This window comes from Schistocerca nitens, chromosome 1, assembly GCF_023898315.1.
Source record: "Schistocerca nitens isolate TAMUIC-IGC-003100 chromosome 1, iqSchNite1.1, whole genome shotgun sequence".
NCBI classification, from domain to species: domain Eukaryota; kingdom Metazoa; phylum Arthropoda; class Insecta; order Orthoptera; family Acrididae; genus Schistocerca; species Schistocerca nitens.
The window spans coordinates 603,022,793-603,045,267 of NC_064614.1; the positions used below are offsets into that span (position 1 = coordinate 603,022,793).

The window sequence follows — 22,475 nt, forward strand, 5'->3', positions numbered from 1 at the left end:
AGTGCAGCGAATTATTAATGCCGAGAGTAGTATAAACTTCCTGCGAGAACTGGACGTTCCGTGCTACGGGCGCATCTCTCTGGAATAAGTAACCAAATATGTATATCTGAGGACTCTGTGTGAAGCAATTACAGAGATCGGACGTGTTTTATGTTGGAGAGATTTTGCTATTATTGTACTATGCTATTAAGCTCCATTGTGAATGTTTAGTTAGTCCATGGCACAATAAACAAATTGAAGAAAATAATACGCATTCAAGGTGTGTATTTATCAATTTATAAAAGATTTGACAAACATTCTTCAGATATCACCTGACGTAGATCGATCAAAGGTGCAGTGTGGAATGATAGTGTGAGCTGGCATCTTTTCACGGTCAATTTACTTCGAGATAATATCTCAGAAGTAATAAACTTTTCGTTGATAAAAAAAGTTGGACACATCAAACCATACGCATCATACAACATAGCACCTCGTACCGAATGATCTTTGTAGCGAAATAAACATTTTAGAGATTTCAGGTGGAACAGTTCCGACGAGGAGTATCAGTAAGATCGACGCTGCGGGACATATATCTAGCTCTACTGTGGTATTTAAAATCAAAGACTTCTATTCTTTAGTTTTTAAAAGACTGAAGCCTAAATAAAACCACTGGAAATCATAACTAAAAATACCAAAAATAAGTAAGAAGTGGAGAATTTCCTTCAGCAAATTTATTAAATAAATAAATTAAAATACATTAAAGTCTGCACGAATGGCCATCGACAAACTGTGACCAAGAAACAGCTGGACCACCAATTGCTGAGCAATGCTGCACAATGCGCTTCATTTTAATAACGGCTTCACAGCCTGTGCCACCTGGATCCTTCCTACCAACACCAGCTTTTCTGAAATGCACAGGTGGGAATCCTCCTCACAGTATATCCTATGTTCCCACAACCCCCCTCTGGCCTCAACCTTCATTAGTCATTGCCCTACACCCATCTATCACTTTTTCTGTTCCCACTCCAGCACTACACAGCCCTCTATTCCACTGAAGCATCCACAGTCTTTTTACTTCTCTCCTTTCACACTGCCACCCCTCTCCCCCTCCCTGTGCCCTCTGTCTAACCTCCTGAATCCACCTAGCTACCCTACCCTCTCTCCATCTCATCCTTATATGCTCCCACAGGCAGCACTTTACTGTCCACCACCCCTGCACTGCTATCCCACTCCCTCTCTGCCCCAAGTGTCCAAGTGTGACGTCATAAGCGAGTGACTGCGTGTGAGATCGCTCTCTTAAGTTTTCATATATTTTTAGGTTCCAGATACATATTTTAACGGTTTTTGTGATAATATTTACTATATAAGTGACGTATTAGTGGTTTCTTCATTCAGCTCTGCCTTTCTTCTGTTGTGACGTGATATTTGTGAGTGTTTCGTATCGAGCAACTTAACCTCTTGCCTGTGTTTACATTCCGCGCTGACCAGTTGCAGCTGTAGCGGCGCATCGAAAGCTAAGTACTAATTAATTGTTTGTGCATAGTGATTTATTTAGGAACTTTAGTAGTCTTCAACCGGTGTTCTTGGTGTTTTCTGGTGAAATAATTTCAGAAGAACCTTTTGGGAACTGTTTACAGCTCGTTACTGTGTGATTAGACGTTTGATTCTCTTTCTGTATTAGTCTTTTGTTATATTCACATTTGTTGTTTATTAATACTGTTAATAATAGTAGTTACTTCCCTTGTAGAGTAAGTTTGTGATTATTGTAGTCAGGTTTTTAGCATCTTCTTATTGTAGTAGCGGAACTTAGAAAAAGTAAAATTTTACCATGAGTGAGAAGTGTGGGCTTTGTCGTAGGTTCGTGAGTAGTGGATTGCGGTGTGACACTTGTTCGAAGTATTTTCACTGGGGGGAATGCAGTGGGGAAGCCAGTGGGCATTCTGGTGAGATCCTCTCCTGGAACTGCAGGTTATGTAGCAAGAGTAAACTGATAGAGGAGCAGGAGCGTAAGATCTGTGCCCTTCAGGTGCAGTTGAAAAACGCACAGGAGGAGCTAGATAGGATGAGGAGGGAGAAGGGGGTTGGGGAATGGGAGCTGGCTGTTGGCAAGAGATCTGCTAGGAGAAGAAGATTTTCAGATAGTTTTACTATTGGTGTTTACAATAGATATGACCAACTGTCAGAGTCTAGTGGAGAGGAATCTCTAGTAGCTGTAGATGTAGGAAGTATGCAGCAGACCTCAGTAGTTACTGTGCCTAGAACAGTTGCAAAGTCGAAGAGGAAGAAGAAGGTTCTGCTGTTAGGTAGTTCACATGGCAGAGGTGTAGGCCAGCAGTTGCAGGAAGTGCTGGGAAGTGAGTACCAGGTCACCAGCATTGTGAAGCCTAATGCAGGGTTGGCTCAGGTGACTGTTAACATAGGGGGGTTATGTAGGGATTTTACTAAAGAGGATCAGGTAGTGATTGTGGGTGGGGCTGGTAATAGTATTGGTAGGGATGGGGAGTGTAACATAGATGGTGACCTGGAAAAGATAGCCACTCAGACTGGCAACACGAATGTGCATTTCGTGGAACTGTTTCAGCGTCACGATCGGCCTCATCTTAATACAGCCGTCAGGCGTAATAACATGAGACTTGGGGGTGCGCTGATGACAGAAAGCATGGGTCACATTTCAGTGGTGTCGGTGGAGTCTATCAGCAGGACGGGTTTCACTAGACACGGCCTGCACCTCAACAGGTATGGGAAGGGGAGGTTGGCAAAGCTTATAGGTGACAGCATAGGTGGGGTTGGTGGGATCACTCATGGGAAAATTCCTGCAGTAGTGTGTGTTAGAGCTGCACCTTTTTTAGATTGAAGTCAGCTGATAGGTATTCCTGCTTAAGGGAAGTCTCTCTAACAAGGGAATCACTTTTGACAAAGTTTAGGTATCCGAGTAATGAGGGAATTAGTATATTTCATCAAAATATACAAGGTATTAGGGATAAAGTTAGTGAACTGCTTATAGATGTTGACTCTGAAATTATTGGTATATCTGAACACTTCTTAAATAAGGAGATAATTCAGAGGCTTCCTTTACCAGGATACAGGTTGGCTGGCTGCTTTTCGAGGAGCTCTTTGCGGTGTGGGGGAGTAGCCATGTATGTGAAAAACGGCATCGCATTTGAGTCAGTTGATGTTTCAAAGTACTGCACTGAAAAGGTGTTTGAATGTTGTGCAGGTGTGGTTAAATTTAACGGAGTTAAACTTGTAACTGTTGTTATTTATAGATCCCCAGACTCCGATTTCACAGCATTTTTGCTAAAGCTAGAGGAGGTTCTTGGTTCACTTTATAGGAAATACAAAAAGTTAGTTATATGTGGTGACTTCAATATTAATTGTATAAGTGATTGTGCAAGGAAGAGGATGCTGGTAGACCTCTTTAATTCATATAATCTTATGCAAACCGTATTCTTTCCAACGAGAGTGCAAGGGAACAGTAGAACAACCATAGACAACATTTTTGTTCATTCCTCATTACTAGAAGGGCATTCTGTTAGAAAAAAGGTGAATGGCCTTTCAGATCATGATGCGCAAATTTTAACTTTAAAAGATTTTTATGCTGCAACTCGTGTTAAATATAGTCATCAGCTGTTCAGGAAAGCTGATCCGGTTGCTGTAGAGACCTTTGTAAACTTTATAAAGGAACAAGAGTGGCAAGATGTTTATAGCGCTGAGACAGTAAACGATAAATATAATGCTTTTCTAAAGACCTTTCTCATGCTCTTTGAAAGTTGCTTTCCGTTACAACGTTTAAAACAGGGTACTAGCACAAACAGGCAGCCTGGGTGGCTGACTAGAGGGATAAGAATATCTTGTAGAACAAAGTGGCAATTATATCAAAACGTTAGAAACAGTCAAAATCTAAATGCAGCAGCCCATTACAAACAGTATTGTAAGGTGCTTAAAAATGTTATTAGGAAGGCAAAAAGTATGTGGTATGCAGATAGAATAGCTAAGTCTCAGGATAAAATTAAAACCATATGGTCAGTCGTAAAGGAAGTTGCTGGTCTGCAGAGACAGGTCGAGGATATAGAATCAGTGCGTAGTGGGAATGTCCGTGTTACTGATAAGTCGCATATATGTACAGTATTTAATAATCACTTTCTGAATATAGCAGGTCAACTAAATAGAAACCTAATTCCAACAGGGAATCATATAGCGCTCTTAGAAAAAAGTGTTCCGAGACTGTTACCTGAAATGCTCCTCCATGATACTGACAAGAGGGAGATTGAGTTAATAATTAAATCACTAAAGACCAAGAACTCTCATGGATATGACGGGGTATCTAGCAGAATACTGAAGTATTGTTCTATGTATGTTAGCCCAGTACTTAGCCATATCTGTAACTTTTCCTTTAGGAGTGGTCGGTTTCCTGACCGATTAAAGTACTCGGTAGTGAAGCCACTTTATAAAAAGGGAGACAGGGATAATGTTGACAATTTTAGACCTATTTCTATGCCATCGGTGTTTGCTAAAGTTATCGAGAAGGTTGTATATACAAGGTTACTGGAGCATTTAAATTCACATAATTTGCTGTCAAATGTTCAGTTTGGTTTTAGAAATGGTTTAACAACTGAAAATGCTATATTCTCTTTTCTCTGTGAGGTTTTCGACGGATTAAATAAAAGGTTGCGAACGCTAGGTGTTTTCTTTGATTTAACGAAGGCTTTTGACTGTGTTGACCACAAAATATTACTGCAGAAGTTGGACCATTATGGAGTAAGGGGAGTAGCTTACAATTGGTTCGCCTCTTACTTTAAGAACAGAAAGCAGAGGGTAATTCTCTGCAATATTGAGAGTGGTAGTGATGTTCAGTCCCAATGGGGCACTGTTAAGTGGGGCGTTCCCCAAGGGTCGGTGCTGGGGCCACTGCTGTTTCTTATTTATATAAATGATATGCCTTCTAGTATTACAGGTGATTCAAAAATATTTCTGTTTGCTGATGACACCAGCTTGATAGTGAAGGATCTTGTGTGTAATATTGAAACAGTAACAAATAATTTAGTTCATGAAATAAGTTCGTGGCTTGTGGAAAATAATTTGATGCTAAATCACAGTAAGACTCAGTTTTTACAGTTTCTAACTCACAATTCAACAAGAACTGACATTTTAATCAGACAGAATGGGCATGTTATAAGCGAGACGGAACAGTTCAAGTTCCTAGGCGTACGGATAGATAGTAAGCTGTTGTGGAAAGCCCATGTTCAGGATCTTGTTCAGAAACTAAATGCTGCTTTATTTACCATTAGAACAGTATCTGAAATAAGTGACACTTCAACATGAAAATTAGTCTACTTCGCATATTTTCATACGCTTATGTCGTATGGTATTATTTTTTGGGGTAATTCTTCTGATTCAAAAAGGGTATTTTTGGCTCAAAAACGGGCTGTTCGAGCTATATGTGGTGTAAGTTCGAGAACCTCTTGTCGACCCCTATTCAAAAATCTGGGAATTCTGACATTGCCCTCACAGTATATATTTTCTTTAATGTCGTTTGTTGTTAGCAATATTAGCCTATTCCCAAGAGTTAGCAGCTTTCACTCAGTTAATACTAGGCAGAAATCAAATCTGCATGTAGAATGCAGTTCCTTGACTCTTGTGCAGAAAGGAGTGCAGTATTCTGCTGCATCCATTTTCAATAAGCTACCACAAGAACTCAAAAATCTTAGCAGTAGCCCAAACTCTTTTAAGTCTAAACTGAAGAGTTTCCTCATGGCTCACTCCTTCTATTCTGTCGAGGAGCTCCTGGAAGAGCTAAAAAATTAAGCAAATTCCAGTGTTACATTGTTGATTGTCTTCATTTAAACTTATGACTTGTCACCTGAATATGTTTTTTCTTTTTTTTCTATATTTCATTTTATCTGTTTCTAATATCGTGTTATAATTTCATGTATTGACTCGTTCCATGACCATGGAGATTTCTCCTTAATTTGGTCCCACGGAACAATAAATAAATAAATAAATAAATACCGCCACCACCCAGATTGCTTCTCGCATAATGCGCTGCTGCTCGCAGTCTGGCCTTGACAGCCAGAGACTGTGGTCATGTGTGTGTGTGTGTGTGTGTGTGTGTGTGTGTGTGTGTGTGTGTGTATTGCGTTTGGGTGAGTTGTTTGTGTGTATTTCCGATGAAGGCCTTTGGTGCTTTGGTGAGTAGTAATCTATCCTTTTCACAATAATGTCAAAAGTTAATATTAGAATCATTAGATCCTAGCTAAAAGAAACATATTTAGTGCCATTTGACTTGGTCTAAACATTTAAACAATCCACAGATGAAAAGCATTTGGTACAGGTCCTTGTGAGGATATTACCTTATTTTGTGCAGAAATAAATCTTGTATAGTGGATGGATGAGTGTGGATAAACTATTAACATATGTAGATGGTATGGATACATTAAATAAATAACGGAGAGATTTTAATCATGAGACAATCACAATACAGGAAACGGACACACATAAAACAGTGAAGATAATCGTTATCCTCCAAAATTTACCAGGAGAAAGGAAATTAATTTCTGTCGTATAAACAGGAGGCACAAAAATGTAAGCAATAGAACGAGGAACAACAAATTAAATAATAACTCACAAGTATTTGCAGGTAGTAACACAAGCACTGTTGACAATACAATAGAGTTCATCACATCTTTCCCTAAACAAAACATAGATACGAGTAGTTATCCTATAACAATAGCAGAAAACAGACAACATCCTGGTTGGTTGGTTTTGGGGAAGGAGACCAAACAGCGAGGTTATCGGTCTCATCGGATTAGGGAAGGACGGGGAAGGAAATCGGCCGTGCCCTTTGAAAGGAACCATCCCGGCATTTGCCTGGAGTGATTTAGGGAAATCACGGAAAACCTAAATCAGGATGGCCGGATGCAGACAACATCCTGGAATGTGGGCCAGAATCCAGGATGTAACACCCACATGATAGGCCCTCATACGGAAAGATTAATTGCCTTCACACAAACTATTCCCATCCGAATGGTTACTACAAGAAGATAATGTTTCAGAGGGAGAACAAGCCAAACCTACTGCAACAGCAAAAGTATGAAGAAAGTGTGAAGATATGTATAAAGACTAAAGAAGTGAAATTTCCTTAGTATCCCAAGGATTTTTGGAAATGATTAGAAATAAGAATAATTGTCTAATGTTTCCTGTGATGAGTTTATATATTCTAGGTATAAATGGAAATAAAGGTAAGGTAATTCCAGAAGAAACACAGCTACCATTAGAAATAAGTAATTTCAACTTGACATACACTTTAGTAGTGGTGCCAAATGTGAATTCAGAGATACTATTAGGCATTGATTGGTTATTGACATATGCAGTAAAGCTAGACCTCAATACTAAAGTATTATACTGGAATGAAGAAGGTTTTAATTATACTGCACTTTTTAAGATAAACCACTTAGTAAATAATATTGATGTATTGCTAAACAAGATCCATTTAGTTGCTAATGCCCAAGTAGTGAGTGAAGGAAAAAGGGTGTATACATGGGGCGACAACCAGGAACTCCGGCAAAAATGTGGAATTCTTTTCACACAGAGAAAACCTGGGAACTTTTTAGAATTCTTGGTATTTTTCAAATGTTTTGGCTTTCAGTTAAATTTCTGTAATTTTGACTGGAAAGAACTGATACTTTAATGAAGAATTTTACTTTGGCTTGCTAAGGAAGAATAATACTGATGCCATAAAATGTAAATGGGAGAATAACACCAGAAAGTTGCAAAGAAAATGTGCCATTTACAACAACAAAGCACAGCGCACACATAAGCATCTGCCAACAGCAAAATGTGTCAAAGGCTTTAGGATGAAGACTGTGCAATACTCTGTAACAACAAACTGCTTGCGATGAGTGTGACATCACAACTATTTACATTTCCAACACATTGCGGGAAACTATTGTGAATTGCAGTTTGAGAAGCGTTACTTTCGAAGTAAATTTTCTTTTATGCAAGACGAATTACGTTCTGTGAGAGAATGTGTGATGAATTTCTTAAATCATCGAGAATTTGATACTCATTCAAAACTTAACACTTTGAGGTCAGTCACTTAGCACACCTGTGTCTGATATATGTTAAAAGTGTAAACACATTCAAAAAGACCACACTTCAAGGGTAGTTTTCATATTTATCTCAGTTCTTTCATAGATTACAAATAATGAACGATTTCACACATAACTGGCTTTTCTATGGAAAAGTTGAAGCGCTCAATGGAACATGTATTCTGCCAGATAACTCATGAAATGTTTGGTGCACGTATGTGAAATTTATAATTGTGCTTGTCACAAATATTCAGCTGCTGCAATTTCAGCTGTGCTCTTACGACAACAACAACCGTCAGTTGGAAAAGTCTTTCTTCCATTTATTCATAACACCACGGACCGTATTGGGAAAGTTTTGGTCAAGTTTCAAGTGGAGACAATCTTTCGACCTACCAAGAAATTAGTGAAAGTTTAAGATCGGTGAAAGATGCACGACACCCCTTAGCTACCCCAGTGTGTATAAAATTCCGTGTAGCTGTGGCACGGTTTATATTGACACAACTAAAAGGAGTGATAATACCCGCCTAACGGAACTCAAAGGGAACTGTAGATTGCGACAAATTGACAAATCAGCTGTAGCGGAACACTTTTCAAAGACGGTGATCACAAAATAAAATTTAGTGAGACAAACGTGATAGCTAGTACCTCATATTATTATACCCGAATGTATAGAGAAGCTATAGAGATCTACAAGCATGAAAATAATTTTAATAAAAAAGAAGAAGGATTAAAACTAGACAAGATATAGCGGTCGACTTTCCACCAACGAAGTGACAATCGATTACCTGTAATCTAGAGAGATGGCACTAGCCAGAGATAGTTTTAAAGTCGAAAGCACGTGATGAGTGATGGCACCATCTAAGCGCTCTATATAAGCGGGACCTCCAGCGCCTAGCAGCCAGTCGCCGACTCACCTCGGAAGATGTTGCCCGCAGTTGGCAATGAAACATCAGGAAGGAGAAGTAGTTTTATATATGGACCACAGCAATTCAGCCTGGAAGTTTTAATTAATGGATTAATCTATAAACTTTTCTTATTTATGTATTTGTGCTACGTAACAGTGATGTTGCTTTGGCTGACTACATCATGTGTTCTCAGCTCTGAATATCTGCTGTCACTGCCTGACAAGATCACATGACATGAGCTATGATTGGCTGACAAAAGTGCATCATACTCTTGATTTCAGTGCTGTGGAAGCTACCATGCTGCACTTGGTGGAATTTGTATTTATACTTTCATAATACAAAAATATACAGTGCACATGTTGCCACACATTAAACAACTTTCCAAAATGCATTGGGTTTTGCGGGTTTTATTTCCTAAAGTGCAGTGAAGTTGTATGCTTATGTATAATACCTTTACCATTCAAAGGACTGGTAAGTTTTATAGCCTCAAAGGAAAATATATTGTCACTTAATATGGAAAAAGCCAGGGTATAATGTGTTTTCACCTGGAAAAAAGTGTATTTTTAACCAGGCATTTTTTATTGTTTGTGTATGCACCCAGAAGAAACAACAGGCAACCTTGATGAATTAAATGAACAAATAATGATTAAAGTCCATGAACCTAATTCACCAACTGAAGAACAGCAACACAATTTTTATAAAATATTACTGAAATATAGAAGTATTTTTTTCTGATAAACCAGGGGTGATTGTGAATATGTTTGCCAATTTAAGATAAGAGATAATGAACTACTCTTTTGCTGTATACAGTTCCAATAAGTTTACGACCAGCTGCAAATGTATAAATAAACAATATGGTGGAAAATAACATAATAGAAAGCAGTCTGAGTGTGTACAGTAAGCTTTTACTAGTAGTAAAGAGGTGTAAGCTTAGTTTTCAACGCACAAACACTTAACAAACATATAGAAACAAAAAAGGGCTACACCTGCTGATGAGGTGTTGGCTAAATTTGAAGAAGGAGGGTATTTTAGTTTAATGGATTTGACTGGCAGTTATTGGCGGATAAAACCATGTGAAAATTCATGAAAATATATGTTATTCTTATTCGATGGGAATCAATTTAGAGTATTAACTTTTGCACTGAACATTTATGTTTTAGTGTTCATACAAGCTATACATGAAGACCCCGGGAAATAATTATTACAAAAGTTAATTACTATGTACATGATATGTTACTTGTGTCCAAGACGTGGGAATAACACTGCGTATTGTTAAGTAAAACATTACACAAGTTTAGTGAAAAGGACATACAATTAAGTTATCCAAATGGCATTCTGGAAGAGAACAACTAAAATTTTTAGGACATCTAGTACAAACCCATGTGATAAGACTGGATAGAGAAGAATGACATCAAAAACTGTCCTGAACCAAAAAATGTAAAACAATTGCACTCTCTTTTGGAAAGAGCTAGATTTCGTTGTCACTACATACAGCTTCAACTGACAAATGACACCAGATTATTATTAAAGCAAAGATCCAAGTGGATATGGGATGAAGAAGCATCAGAGGCATTTCATAATATTAAGCAGGCAGTAGTAGATGTGTCCATATAAAACCTCAATAATGAATTAAGCCATTACGTTAGCAACAGATGCTTCCAAATATGGTGTAGCTTGTGAGCTATTTCAAGGTGAATTGAATACTGAGTTCAGAGATCATAAGACAATATCTTTCATCAGCAGAACTCTCAACAAACATGAATTTAACTATATGGCTACAGAGAAGGAATTATTAACTGTTGTGGAGCATACAAAAGTTTCAAATGCTGATTTGGGGCTCCAAGAACATAACAAATAGAGATCATCTGGCTTTGGCTTTCCTTATGGAAAGTAGATTGTTACATAGTTGGTTAATGTTGTGGGCATCCAGAAGAAATATGAGTAAATTACATAAAAAGGTTCAGAAAATATATTACCAGATGCATTGTTGCTACTACCATTAGGCATGGATGAAATAACGAGAACTGGAGGATCGGGATTTATTTTTTCTGTTCCCTGTCACGGGAGACTAACGGACTTTCCTTCTCATCCCACCCAGTAAGTCTCCATGACCCAAGGTTCTGGGCAACTTTTCCTAACTCTCCCCATTTCCTAACACTGACTAGTTCTTTTCTTTCACCCCTCTTACTTCCCCTTGAATCCTCCTGCCGGGAAAAGGAGCCCCAGAAAGCTAGCAGATTTAAATACCTTTATATATGTGTTCTCCTGCCACTGGTTGGTGAATACATTTTTTTATCCACCCAATTCCAAACCAAGTGGTTATTAGCTCATAATAAGGACTTAATACACCCAAACACATGTATTTTGCTATGGAGAGAAACAAAATAAACTTAGGTCCCTTGAGACCCAGATGTAGAAATAATTATAAATTACTAAACAGTCTAAGCTATCAGATACTGTAATTATATCTTACCAAACGAAAGCGTTGGTATGTTGATAGACACACAAACAAATGCAAACACACACACAAAATTAGTTATGTAAGTTATTTTACATGACATCTTTCATTTTGGTGGGGAGCAACATGTCTCACTTCTTCCTCCTAGACTAGTGAAAAATGTTCATGGAGAAACATGACTTTAATTAGTTGTGCAGGAAGAAGGACCCACTGTCCACATGCTTTTTGGATTCGTGTGCAGATATGATGGGCAAAAAGGGAGCCAGTGCATCCACAAGTTATGATGAAGAATGAGAGTCTTTAGTTGCGATGGAGAAGTTGTTTACACATTGCAGTCATGTTTTAGGAATAGTGTCAAATCCAGAGAAGGTGCCAGACGACAGTGGTCTAGCCCCTGAACAAATGAAGCTATATTGTGTAATCTCTTCCTTACTTACTATCTGTCATTTGATGACTTGTTACATCTAGACTGGATACGATCATATTGTAAATGTGAGATCTATTCACCTAATGTTGTTATGGTTTCTGAGAAATGTTAGATATAGGAAAGTTCTTTAAAAAGTGGTGACTTTATTCACAGCTAGATGCTAGAGAATATGAGCTCACTGTTACAGCCCTTGACCAGTATGGAATGTTGTTCTCATTCAAGTTTATGACGACAGTAGAAACCTATTTACAAGACAGACTTCATTTGTATACACTCACAATTGGTGATTTAGTAAAATTACGAGGATATGTGAAAGCACATTACTGAGATCAGCTGATCATGAGAAATAAATAATAGAGAACATAAATATAAACACAGTGAAAAATGGCATTTTCTTTTGAGGAATGGTCTTATCCATTTCATAAAATTCTTTCAGTTTTTTACATGTTGCAACTATAATGTTAGTGGGCACCTTTGCACCTTTACTCTGTTCATTGATGATGATAGTTCCTTTTATTCTTGCCATGCAATACATAATGAGCTGCTCTTACCACACTGTAATAACGTTATGTGAAATAATGCAATTGATTACATAATGATGACAGTAGAAAAGCAAATGTGTTTTAATTTAGAGACAAGAGATTTTGCTTCATAGTCAGTATGCTACTTACCAATTTTGTTGAGCAGGTAAATGCATGGTATATATATTCGATTTCCTTCAATTACATCTATAAGATCATCACTAGTTGCATCGTACCTCAGAGTTATGTCAGCATTGTGAATGCGATATTCTGACAAAATTGTTTTCACTGTATCACTGTCCAGTTCTGACTGTGGTACCTTTAAATAGAAAAAAAGAAAAGAAAAAAAAAGTATTGTTACCAAAAAGAAAGATAAATAATACAGACATACTGAATAACTTTTTATAAACATCTGATTTTCACAGAATGACTGGGTTAGTATGAGTCACATAATATTGCTAATATTGGGCATTCATGGCCAAACAATAAAAATGACTGTAGAACAATTCTATTGACAGTAGAACAATTACAAGGATTATAATTTAAAAAGAGAGGTATAAAATCTCTATTCAAACACCACCATAAACGCTTTCGGCTAATTAATGCCACCTTCAGATGGTTGCTACTGGATTCTTAATTAAGGCTTCCTTTTTTGGTTATTTAATGGTATGTCACTAGCATATGTTATTGAGAGATGCAGTCACGTACATCAAATGAAGCTTTCCACAAGTACTTTGATCCACTAGCACTACATGTGTATTCATATAATCCTCTTAATAATAACACAATGAGGACCATTCTAATTTCTAGAGCTTTGTACATTATTAAATAGATACACAATACATCCTGCAACCTCACATGAGAAATGATTATCAGCATTACTTCCTAAATATACAGTTCTTACAAATCCCTCATTATACAGTAGTCTAGTATTTCTGTCTTGCTTGCATTTCATGAGTTATATATAGTGGATTTGTCTCAAAATATACTTTCTTCATTTGCTTATGTTATCATGATCTTCAACCTCCTATGTTCCATGCCTACATAATCTTTTTCCTCATCATGAAAATTATTCACCTTGTGTCACTTTAGTTTTCTATCTTCCACTTTTTCAGTTCACATCTGGCAAACAATTTCCATAGTAGTAACAATTTTTTCAAGACTGGGATAGTTGTACACAGTAATTAATTATTCACCAGTAGAGTCTGTTAAACATTTCATCATAATTCTCCTAAATTATCTGTGCTATGTGTAATCCAGTTAGGTGGTGAAGGTGTAAAACACTGGACCGTGGACCAAATCCCTGCATGGCCATCCGCATTTAGGTTTTCTGAGGATTCCATACATGACTTAAGGCACATGCTAGGATGGTTCCTTTGAAACTGACATGGCCAGTTTCCTTTAGTTGAGCTTGTTCTTCATCTCTAACAATTTATCATCTGTGGGACAATAAAGTCTAATCTTCCTTCGATATAATACATGAAGGCTGATTAGGATCTTTAACTGTCCAAAAATGTTTAGTTGGATGTTTGGTTGGACTCCACATCCTTTCCATATGGTGGTTGTTCAAAAAGTTTAAGAGTTATTCCTATAACTTCAGCAATAACGGATGGGTAAGCTGAACAATTAAAATATAATGACTGACCCAAACATGGTGAAACCCTGGTTATAGAATAAAGGAAAACTGTGTTTTATTTATGAAATAAACTACATGCAAATCACTACAGAGACCTTATCTTGAGATCCTTAGAGCATGGGAGTTTCAGCTAAAAGTAAGTGGTCCAAACAAATGATCTGACAAATAGACACATCAAATCAGGAAAATATTGTGAAAGAAGTTAATGAAACAGGGATTCTCCAAAGAGTTGTTAGTTAGGGAATTGATACTACAGTCCTAGGTTATCCATATCTTTCAATTGGTCATTAAGGCATCCAAATTCATGTTTGTAGTATGTTTCTACAGGACAGGTGCATTCATTTTGGAACTGCAATCTATACACTTCAAATCAGTCTGCACTTAATGCCGAATCATGTTGGAAATAGTTGTGTAAATGTTATTTTGTCTAAAACTGACATGGTGAGACTGTGGCTGTGTACAATTAATGTAGGTTAATTCTTACAAAGAAGAAAACAGCAACCAGCCACTAGTAATACTGCTATTTATTTAGGTAAATAGCGCTGTGTTTGTAAATCTGCAATCTCTGTGGTAACTACACATGTGGCAAATTCTTTTTGGTGTGTGTGTGTGTGTGTGTGTGTGGTGCTTTGCACAATATGGTGATGTACAAGTTAGTGCTGGATATATTTAGGAATATGCGAAAAATACAATCCTGCAACTTCGCAACAAAATCTCACGGAATTTTCGACGGCAACAACACACCAAAAATACTTCGCAACAGTGGAACAATAAAAATTGAAAACGGACGATAATGTAACGTGTATCTTAAAAATCATGTGAACAGCCGTCAGATGATGAACTTGCCAGTTCGAAACTGGTAACGGTGCTATTTACCTAAATAAATAGCAGTATTAATAGTGGCTGGTTGCAGTTTTCTTCTTTGTAAGAATTAACCTACAACTGTGTAAATGTTCACTGCTTGAAATGCAACGTAAAACTCAAATCTTGAACAGTCTGAGTGTCACTAATATGACAGTGTAATGAATTAATCACGCTCAGAGTAAGCTCTCGCTCTTTGCAAATTTTTTTTTTTTTCCATAGTCAATTATTTGCCCTAATTCCAGAAGCAAAAAGGTATACATTGTTACTTTCATTTTGAACTTTATGGAATTGTGATCACACTACTAAAATTGCTGTAGATGGGAGAAGTAGGCATTTTGAGTACACAATTTCCAGCGTAGAAATACAATACTGATATCTGCAGATGATTGCTGGTACAGTATCACTAATCATAAGGTTGTGCAGCAGCAGCAGCAGCCAGTGAACCATCAAGTGTCACTTCTAAACAGCACCTTATTTAAGTACTTGCGAGCAGTTAGAAGCAATCTCTCAGGTGGCATGAATATTTTTTGAGTTAAACCATTTTAGGTAGTATGAACTTTGATTTTAGCAACACTGTTGTAATATAAGTATGCAATTTGATTTCTCATCAGATTGTCCGACGTGCAGCATAAACTTCTGATACAGTTGTAAAGATATGGAGTCAGTTGTTGGCTGAAAGCTTTGTCCACTATAAAAATGCACAGTCTCGCACATGCGAACAACTGAATGTGGAGACATGCACTTATATCAACATGGCTGTCCTGGATCACTTATGACCATGTTAATACAGCAGTGCTAAATAATTACAGATTATCAGATGTGTGCCAGCAACGTTTGCCCAAGTTCACAGCAAACAGGCTTGGCTGCCTGTTGCCCAGTAATGCAATTACCATTGACCTTCGGCCACAACTCTTCCAGCAGCACTCAGCCCAAGAAGGCAGGTAGCAGCATGCTATATGGTGGCACGCCATCTTTTCTAAATACTGCTACTCTACTTATCATTCTATGGCTGCAAATGTGTACTCCACTTTCACACTGCATGACCCTACAAGTACACATACAACAATGTTTTACTGGCCATTACAAACAATGGGTCTACTGTTTTAATTCGAAAATGTAACATACGTATGACAACATAATTTCCAAAAGTGAGCCACAAATGAGTGCAATCCTTTTAATAAAATATGACCAATTTATTTTGTCCCATTTGATGTCATAAATGTATGGTAAGATTAGTACTGTTTTGAGAAATATTCATAATGTCAATTTCAGATAATGCAAAACAATAAATCCTAGAACATACACCACTATTTACGTTCACAGAGGCTGCATTGGATGGAAGGCAGGGAGACAATTGACACTCTTCATTAATTCACATTATGTGTGAGTGATACATGGATTATTGTATTTTTTTCTGTTATATACTAGAAGAATTACAAAATACTTACCACTTCTGGTGCTCAGAAGTTATTGAGCTGATCTGTATCATCTCTAAGTTAAATGCTACAAAAAGCAATACAGCATCAACATGTCAACAAAGTTGTACTATGAACAGCAGATTTTTCATTCGGTATTGACAATGTTTCTTGGCTTAGTTTCTTATTAACTGTTAGTGTGTCTTGTACCCCTAAGTTTATGTTCAAATAATTTTGAATGATTCCAAATATAAAAAGTTTGTTGCATGGCCATATTCCGCAGCAAGCACAGAAATACTTGTTTTGTAAATGAAACCGCCTTTTCCTGCTGCCACTTAATTTATTTTTCCCAGACGCATTTCACCTTTTTCTTGCACTAAGGCGTCATCAGTGGAATCCATAACAATACAATTTTGTTATTATCAAACAGTTCATGTCGTAATTTTTAAGTAAAAAAGTAATTTCTTTTGATTTGCTGTGGCCTGTGTGTCCTCTCATCTGGTCTGGAGGTCGCACTACCACTTTATTACCAACATAGAAGCACAATTTTGAGTTCCGACCTTTCTCACACTGATCACCATGTTTCTCCTCTTTTGTGGTCTACTAAAATTGTTTTGCCACTCGGTATAACTATTTCTTCAGAAACTGTGCTTTCAACAACATAAATATTCCAACTCCATTACGTGATTCCTCCTCTTTGGCGTGGTTACCTTCTTGTTGCTAACATAATGAAACATATGTTCAAAACCAACTTCTATTCATGATGTCTATATCGTGTGAGTTTATGAGAGAGAGAGTGAGCTGAAGAGTGTGTATGGGTTTCCTTTTTAATGGATGCTATCATTCCCCAATCCTCGAATTACCCACACTCACAATAGCAAGCAGCACTTTGACACATGCTCCATAGACTCAACATAGAGCCACTCACCAACGAAAACTACCACAAAGAACTGGACATAATATTGCAAACAGCACAAGACAATGGTTACAATAGTAACATAGTCACAAAGCTAAACAACAAAATAAAAAGTAAAATAAAATCAGAAAGCACCAAACCACAGGCAACAACACAACAGAACCAAACACAAACACCCAGTCCCACAACAACTACACAGGATAATCAGAAAAAGATGAAAGAAAACACAATATGGTAGCAATGACATACAAACACAAACTATCACATAAAATTACCAACATTTTCAAAAGAAAGGGAATAAACATAGCATTCACAACAGACAATTCTATACAAAAATACACCCGAAAACTGAAAAAAAAGAGACATATACCAGAAAGCAGGTATATATCAACTACAGTGTAACACTTATGAATGCAGATACATAGGGCAAACAGGTAGAACATTTGATGTCAAATACAAAGAACACATGAGAGCCTGGAAATATGGGACAAACCATGGGTCGACCGAAATGTCCAATCTCACCCGTTGGTTTTGACCTGTGACGTAAGGCTGTTGTGGTGTGTGACATCACGTCGGCACGGAATTTACTTTGTGAGAGTGGCGTGTTTGTAGGTGTCGTTTTGATGCGATCAGTGGTGCTCTCTGGTGGTGTGTTAGGTGATGTTTTTGGTTTAGTTTCAGAGTGTGGCGGCGTGTGTGAATTTTGGTAAATTGCTTTTTTTATGTCTTTATGACTGACAGGGTCAACAGTTTTTGGTTTTCGGCTATGCTGGGGGACAGCGCGTTGTCTCTAATAAAATTTGTTCAACTATTCGGATGAAGTCGTGAAGTGTTCAGTATGTCGTGAAGTGTTCAGTATGTCGTGAAGAAATGAGGCTTACTTAAAGTTCCGGCGTCTCGGACCAGGGACGGCTGTATGTCGTAAGGGAAGTGTTCGATCCCAATGTTGGCTGTGAATGTTGGTATTGGTATCGGGAGATGTTTTTGAGCCATATAGGTCAAGGGAAGTGTTAGATCCTAATTTATGGGATCGGGAGCTCCTGTTAAGCTATATAGGTCAACGGAAGTGTTCGATCCCAATTTTTGGGACCGGGAGCTGCTGTTGAGCTATATAGGTCAAGGGAAGTGTCAGATTCCAGATGATTTTTGTGTTTAGTGGTATTTGGGGATTTTTGTGATGTCGTTTTTCTTCATCATTTTGCGTGGTTTTGTATGGGGGTGGGTGTCTATATTTGTTTATATTTAGTTTGTCCCCACCCAAAAGCCCCCTATTTCCAGCGCTTGTCCCATTAGTGTCATTAGGCTTTTTGTGGAACGTGTGTGTGTTTGTTTTTTGATGTATTTTCGTCCTCAAAATGTGTATGTAACGACTTTATATGCGCCGTATTGGAATCATGGTTTATGGTCATTTCCGCCATATTTGTGATGTCATGGGTCAAAGCAGACGGGCGGGATCGGACGCTTCCGTATTTCCCAAACCACACCATATTTGCAGAACACCTCTGAGAACATGACCATAAATGAACCACAAGAGAAGAAGACATGAAAATAATTAGAATCAACGATAAAAGACACCTCCTAACCCTGCAAGAAAATTACCACATACAGAAAACCAAAGCAGGAAGGAAAATCCTGCGGAATGATCAAGTACACATACCAAACAATTCACTGTTTACACTAATAGATAAAATAATTGAATAATGCTCCCAGAGAGGATTAATATAATAATAACATCCAATATAATTATAATGCCACCCAACATCTTTACACTCACAACATTGAAACAAAGTCAAAAAAGTCAAATCTGCTGTCACCAAAGCTTCCAACCACTCGCTAACGCTAATACCCCCCCCCCCCCCCCTCTCTCTCTGAAACACACACGATATAAACATCATGAATAGAAGGTTGGCCTTGAATATATACTTTGTTAGGTTGGCAACAAGTAGGTAAACACACCAAAGATGAGGAAACAAGTAGGCCCTAATCAAGTTACAATATTTACATTGTTAAAAGCAGTGTCCGAAGAAATAGATTTATTGGATCGCAATACAAAAATAGTACACCACAAAAGAAACGGAAAAACATGGTGAACAGTGTGAAAAAGGCCAGAACTCAAAATTATGCTTATATTTAGGTAATAAAGTGGTAATGCAACATCCAGACCAGATGAGAGGAAACTCAGACCACAGCAAATCATAAGAAATTACCTTTTTTCCATAAAAAATTACAGCATGAACTGTTTGATAATCTAAAAATAACAAAATTCTTTCATTATAGATCTTACTGATGATGCCTTAGAGCAAGAAAAATGTGAAACGTGCCTGGGAAAAATAAATTAAGTAGCAGCAGGAAAAGGCGGTTTTATTTACAAAACAAGTAATCAAATATGTCTCTGGTCAGCAATAAATCATTAAAATACAGTGATATTGTATGTACATAGTAAGTAACTCAGAAATAAAAAAATAAAGTGTCAGTATGTAACTAAAAGAATTAATTTATACATGCAGGAGCACTTACCATACACTGAAGATTTACACCACCTTTATCCTTTTTACGAAACACAATATTGGGTGGAGATTTATTTAAACGCAAGCCAAAGCCTTCTAATTCATGCTCTATTAGTTTTTTGTGTTGCAATGGTTTAAGGACATCCAGAACAATAAATATGAGGCTGCAGGTTCGAGCCACAGCAATAACCTGACGACCTCGTCCTTTTCCATCTTTGGCTCCTTCAATAATCCCTGGCAAATCCAGTAGCTAAGGGAAAAATTGTGGCATGATTAATACTACACAACCATTTTCCATCATTCTAAAACAGTTAACTTCTATCTGGGATAAATAATGTTAATGGAATATGGCCTACTTTTCTTCATGTTTGTGAAACGTCTTTTGAATAGTAACTGTATAACAATGCACTCACAATTTACAGTTTCTCGGCATCTGTTTGTCATTTATGAGAGATAACACATTTTTTCATGAACTATGAAAGAGGTGGTTTTCTACAAAAGTTCATAAGCTACTTGGAAATCAAATACTTGAATTCAAAGATTTTATCATCTGACAATGATCTAACAAATCTACAGTCTAACATATCTACCACAAAACAATTATTTATTGGACTGTTAAGTTGGCTAATGTATTCATTAAATAAACATAGGTACAAAAACTTTTGGATATTCATATAATACTACACAAATGTGTCTAACAAACACGTTGTGTCAGGCCTGTCTAAATATTTATAGCCAGTGAAGAAGTGTGGACACGGGAAAGCAGATGAGTAATGAACATCAATCAAAATCAAATACTCAAGGTACTGTTTGAAATATTGCAGCAGCTTGGATTAGCTGTACCTCAGAATGTAAGTACAGAGCTACAAAATGATAAACTGCACTACACCAAACAACCCATTGCATAAATCTAATGTGTTCCTCTCATAACTGCTCTAATATTTTAGTTAATACTTTGCAACTTAGCTGTGTTTAATGGACAAGTCAGCAATGAATAAATGTGACTGGTCTGTATGTGATCATACCATGATTAAGCTTCTAAATAAATTTACATGTTCTATAATCTGACTTTGACACAGAAAGGGGTGAATTATGTGCCACAAAAATCTTTGGTCACTTGTGAAATAGCATTAAAAGTGTGACAGATAGCCAACCAACAATGAAAAATTACACATTCCACAGCACTATGAAATGTCATATTCATATCTATGGAACAAGTATTAATGCAATGTAATGTAATAGACCTATATCAAATAAAAACTCTGGATATGTTACATGTAGTATGCATAACTAATCAGCCCATCTCTCTCTTTCCCAAAGCTTTGTGTCAAGTGTTGATGTAGGAACATGAGGAAACTAATGTGCAAAGGGGGCAAAAATTAACAAGTAAAATCCTGGTAACTATTGTGTTTCATGTGTACCTGTATTTTAGCTCCCTTATATTTTATGCATCCTGGTACTGTGGTGAGAGTTGTAAATTCATAAGCAGCTACTTCTGAGTAGACTCCAGCGAGATTGCTGAGCAATGTAGATTTTCCAACAGATGGAAACCCTAGAATAATTAACAGCAAGAAAAATATATAATGGGTGAAAGCTAATACCACTGCAGTAAACAAGTGACATCCACAATAAATAATACTTACCGACAAATCCTATTCTGGCATCTCCTGTTTTCGCTACATCGAAACCTTCACCTGGGCCACCACCTCCACCTTTGGGTGTAATCAACTCTCGACGAAGTTTTGCTAACCGAGCTTTTAGCAAGCCAAGATGTCCAGCAGTAGCTTTATTTTTTTGCGTCCTGGCCATCTACACGAATAACACATTTGCACTGGTGTTCATCACATTTACAATGTATGCCTCATAAATCGAAATCTTAATTAAACTACTATAAATTTTGGTGTGCACTTAGTATATAGTCCCTATATCCTAAGAAAATGCTAGCTTTATATTTAACTTTACAAAATGAAAATTTATTGGGAATGTCTCTGTTAATCTATGTAGGTGAACAATATGTCAAAACATTTTTTTTCTCTCTTAACATAAATTCAAAGACATGTTATCCCCTTTCAATGTCGGTGAATTTACCTCAGCTTCTATCGCTGCAATCTTTTCTAGGATGGTTGCCATTTCCGATGGTTGTTTTAATTACTTCTGGAATAATTTTACGTTATTCATACAAATCACAATGTTTACAGCACTATGTTGTCACTTTAATACATTTCACCACCATGTGCACCGTAGTTCGCTATGTCGATTAATGCGTCGGTCCAACTATCGAAGATTTGCGTTATATCGATAAGAAGGTATATCATTGTGGATCGAATTACTAGCAGCGGTCACAGGGCTCAATTAAATGTGTTAACTGTTAAGCTCACTGGTAGCGGGCAGCACAGGAACATTCCTGGAAAATTGTGAGAGTCACAAAATTTGAATTTAAATGCGTCTGGTAGCCGCTGGTCAGTTTGCATAGAGACCAAGGCAAGGAATCATATTTCGCCTACTGGCGCAGAAGATACATATTTAGGTAGAAGAACTATTTCTGATTTTTCTAAGTTGTAGGGAAGATAAACAAAAGAATTCGTGGAGAAAGACAGGGCACATGTCAACTGCGATGATTTTATTGTAGGTTCGGTACACTGTCCTGTATTCTATATTCTGCGATGTGCGGCTTAGGTTAATACCCTGCTATTCGCGTGGTGACTCAGACTCTTCACTGCAGATTTAATGAAATTGAAGCTAGAGGAAGTTTCTAATGCA

The 22,475-nt window shown here is 37.3% G+C and overlaps 1 protein-coding gene across 1 annotated transcript in view; it reads right to left on the reverse strand.

The window, feature by feature from the left end:
• Positions 1–21,976, reverse strand: part of LOC126256733 (GTP-binding protein 128up) — a 65,041-nt gene extending 43,065 nt beyond the window's left edge. Inside the window, exons 1-5 of the mRNA XM_049955505.1 lie at positions 21,804–21,976; positions 21,359–21,524; positions 21,137–21,267; positions 19,726–19,965; positions 12,528–12,696 (exon numbers count right to left, since the gene is read on the reverse strand). Coding sequence (XP_049811462.1) covers positions 12,528–12,696; positions 19,726–19,965; positions 21,137–21,267; positions 21,359–21,524; positions 21,804–21,845 — 748 coding nt within the window. The 5' untranslated portion in view covers positions 21,846–21,976. The remainder of the gene's footprint in view (positions 1–12,527; positions 12,697–19,725; positions 19,966–21,136; positions 21,268–21,358; positions 21,525–21,803) is intronic.
• Between the last annotated feature and the right edge of the window lie 499 nt (positions 21,977–22,475).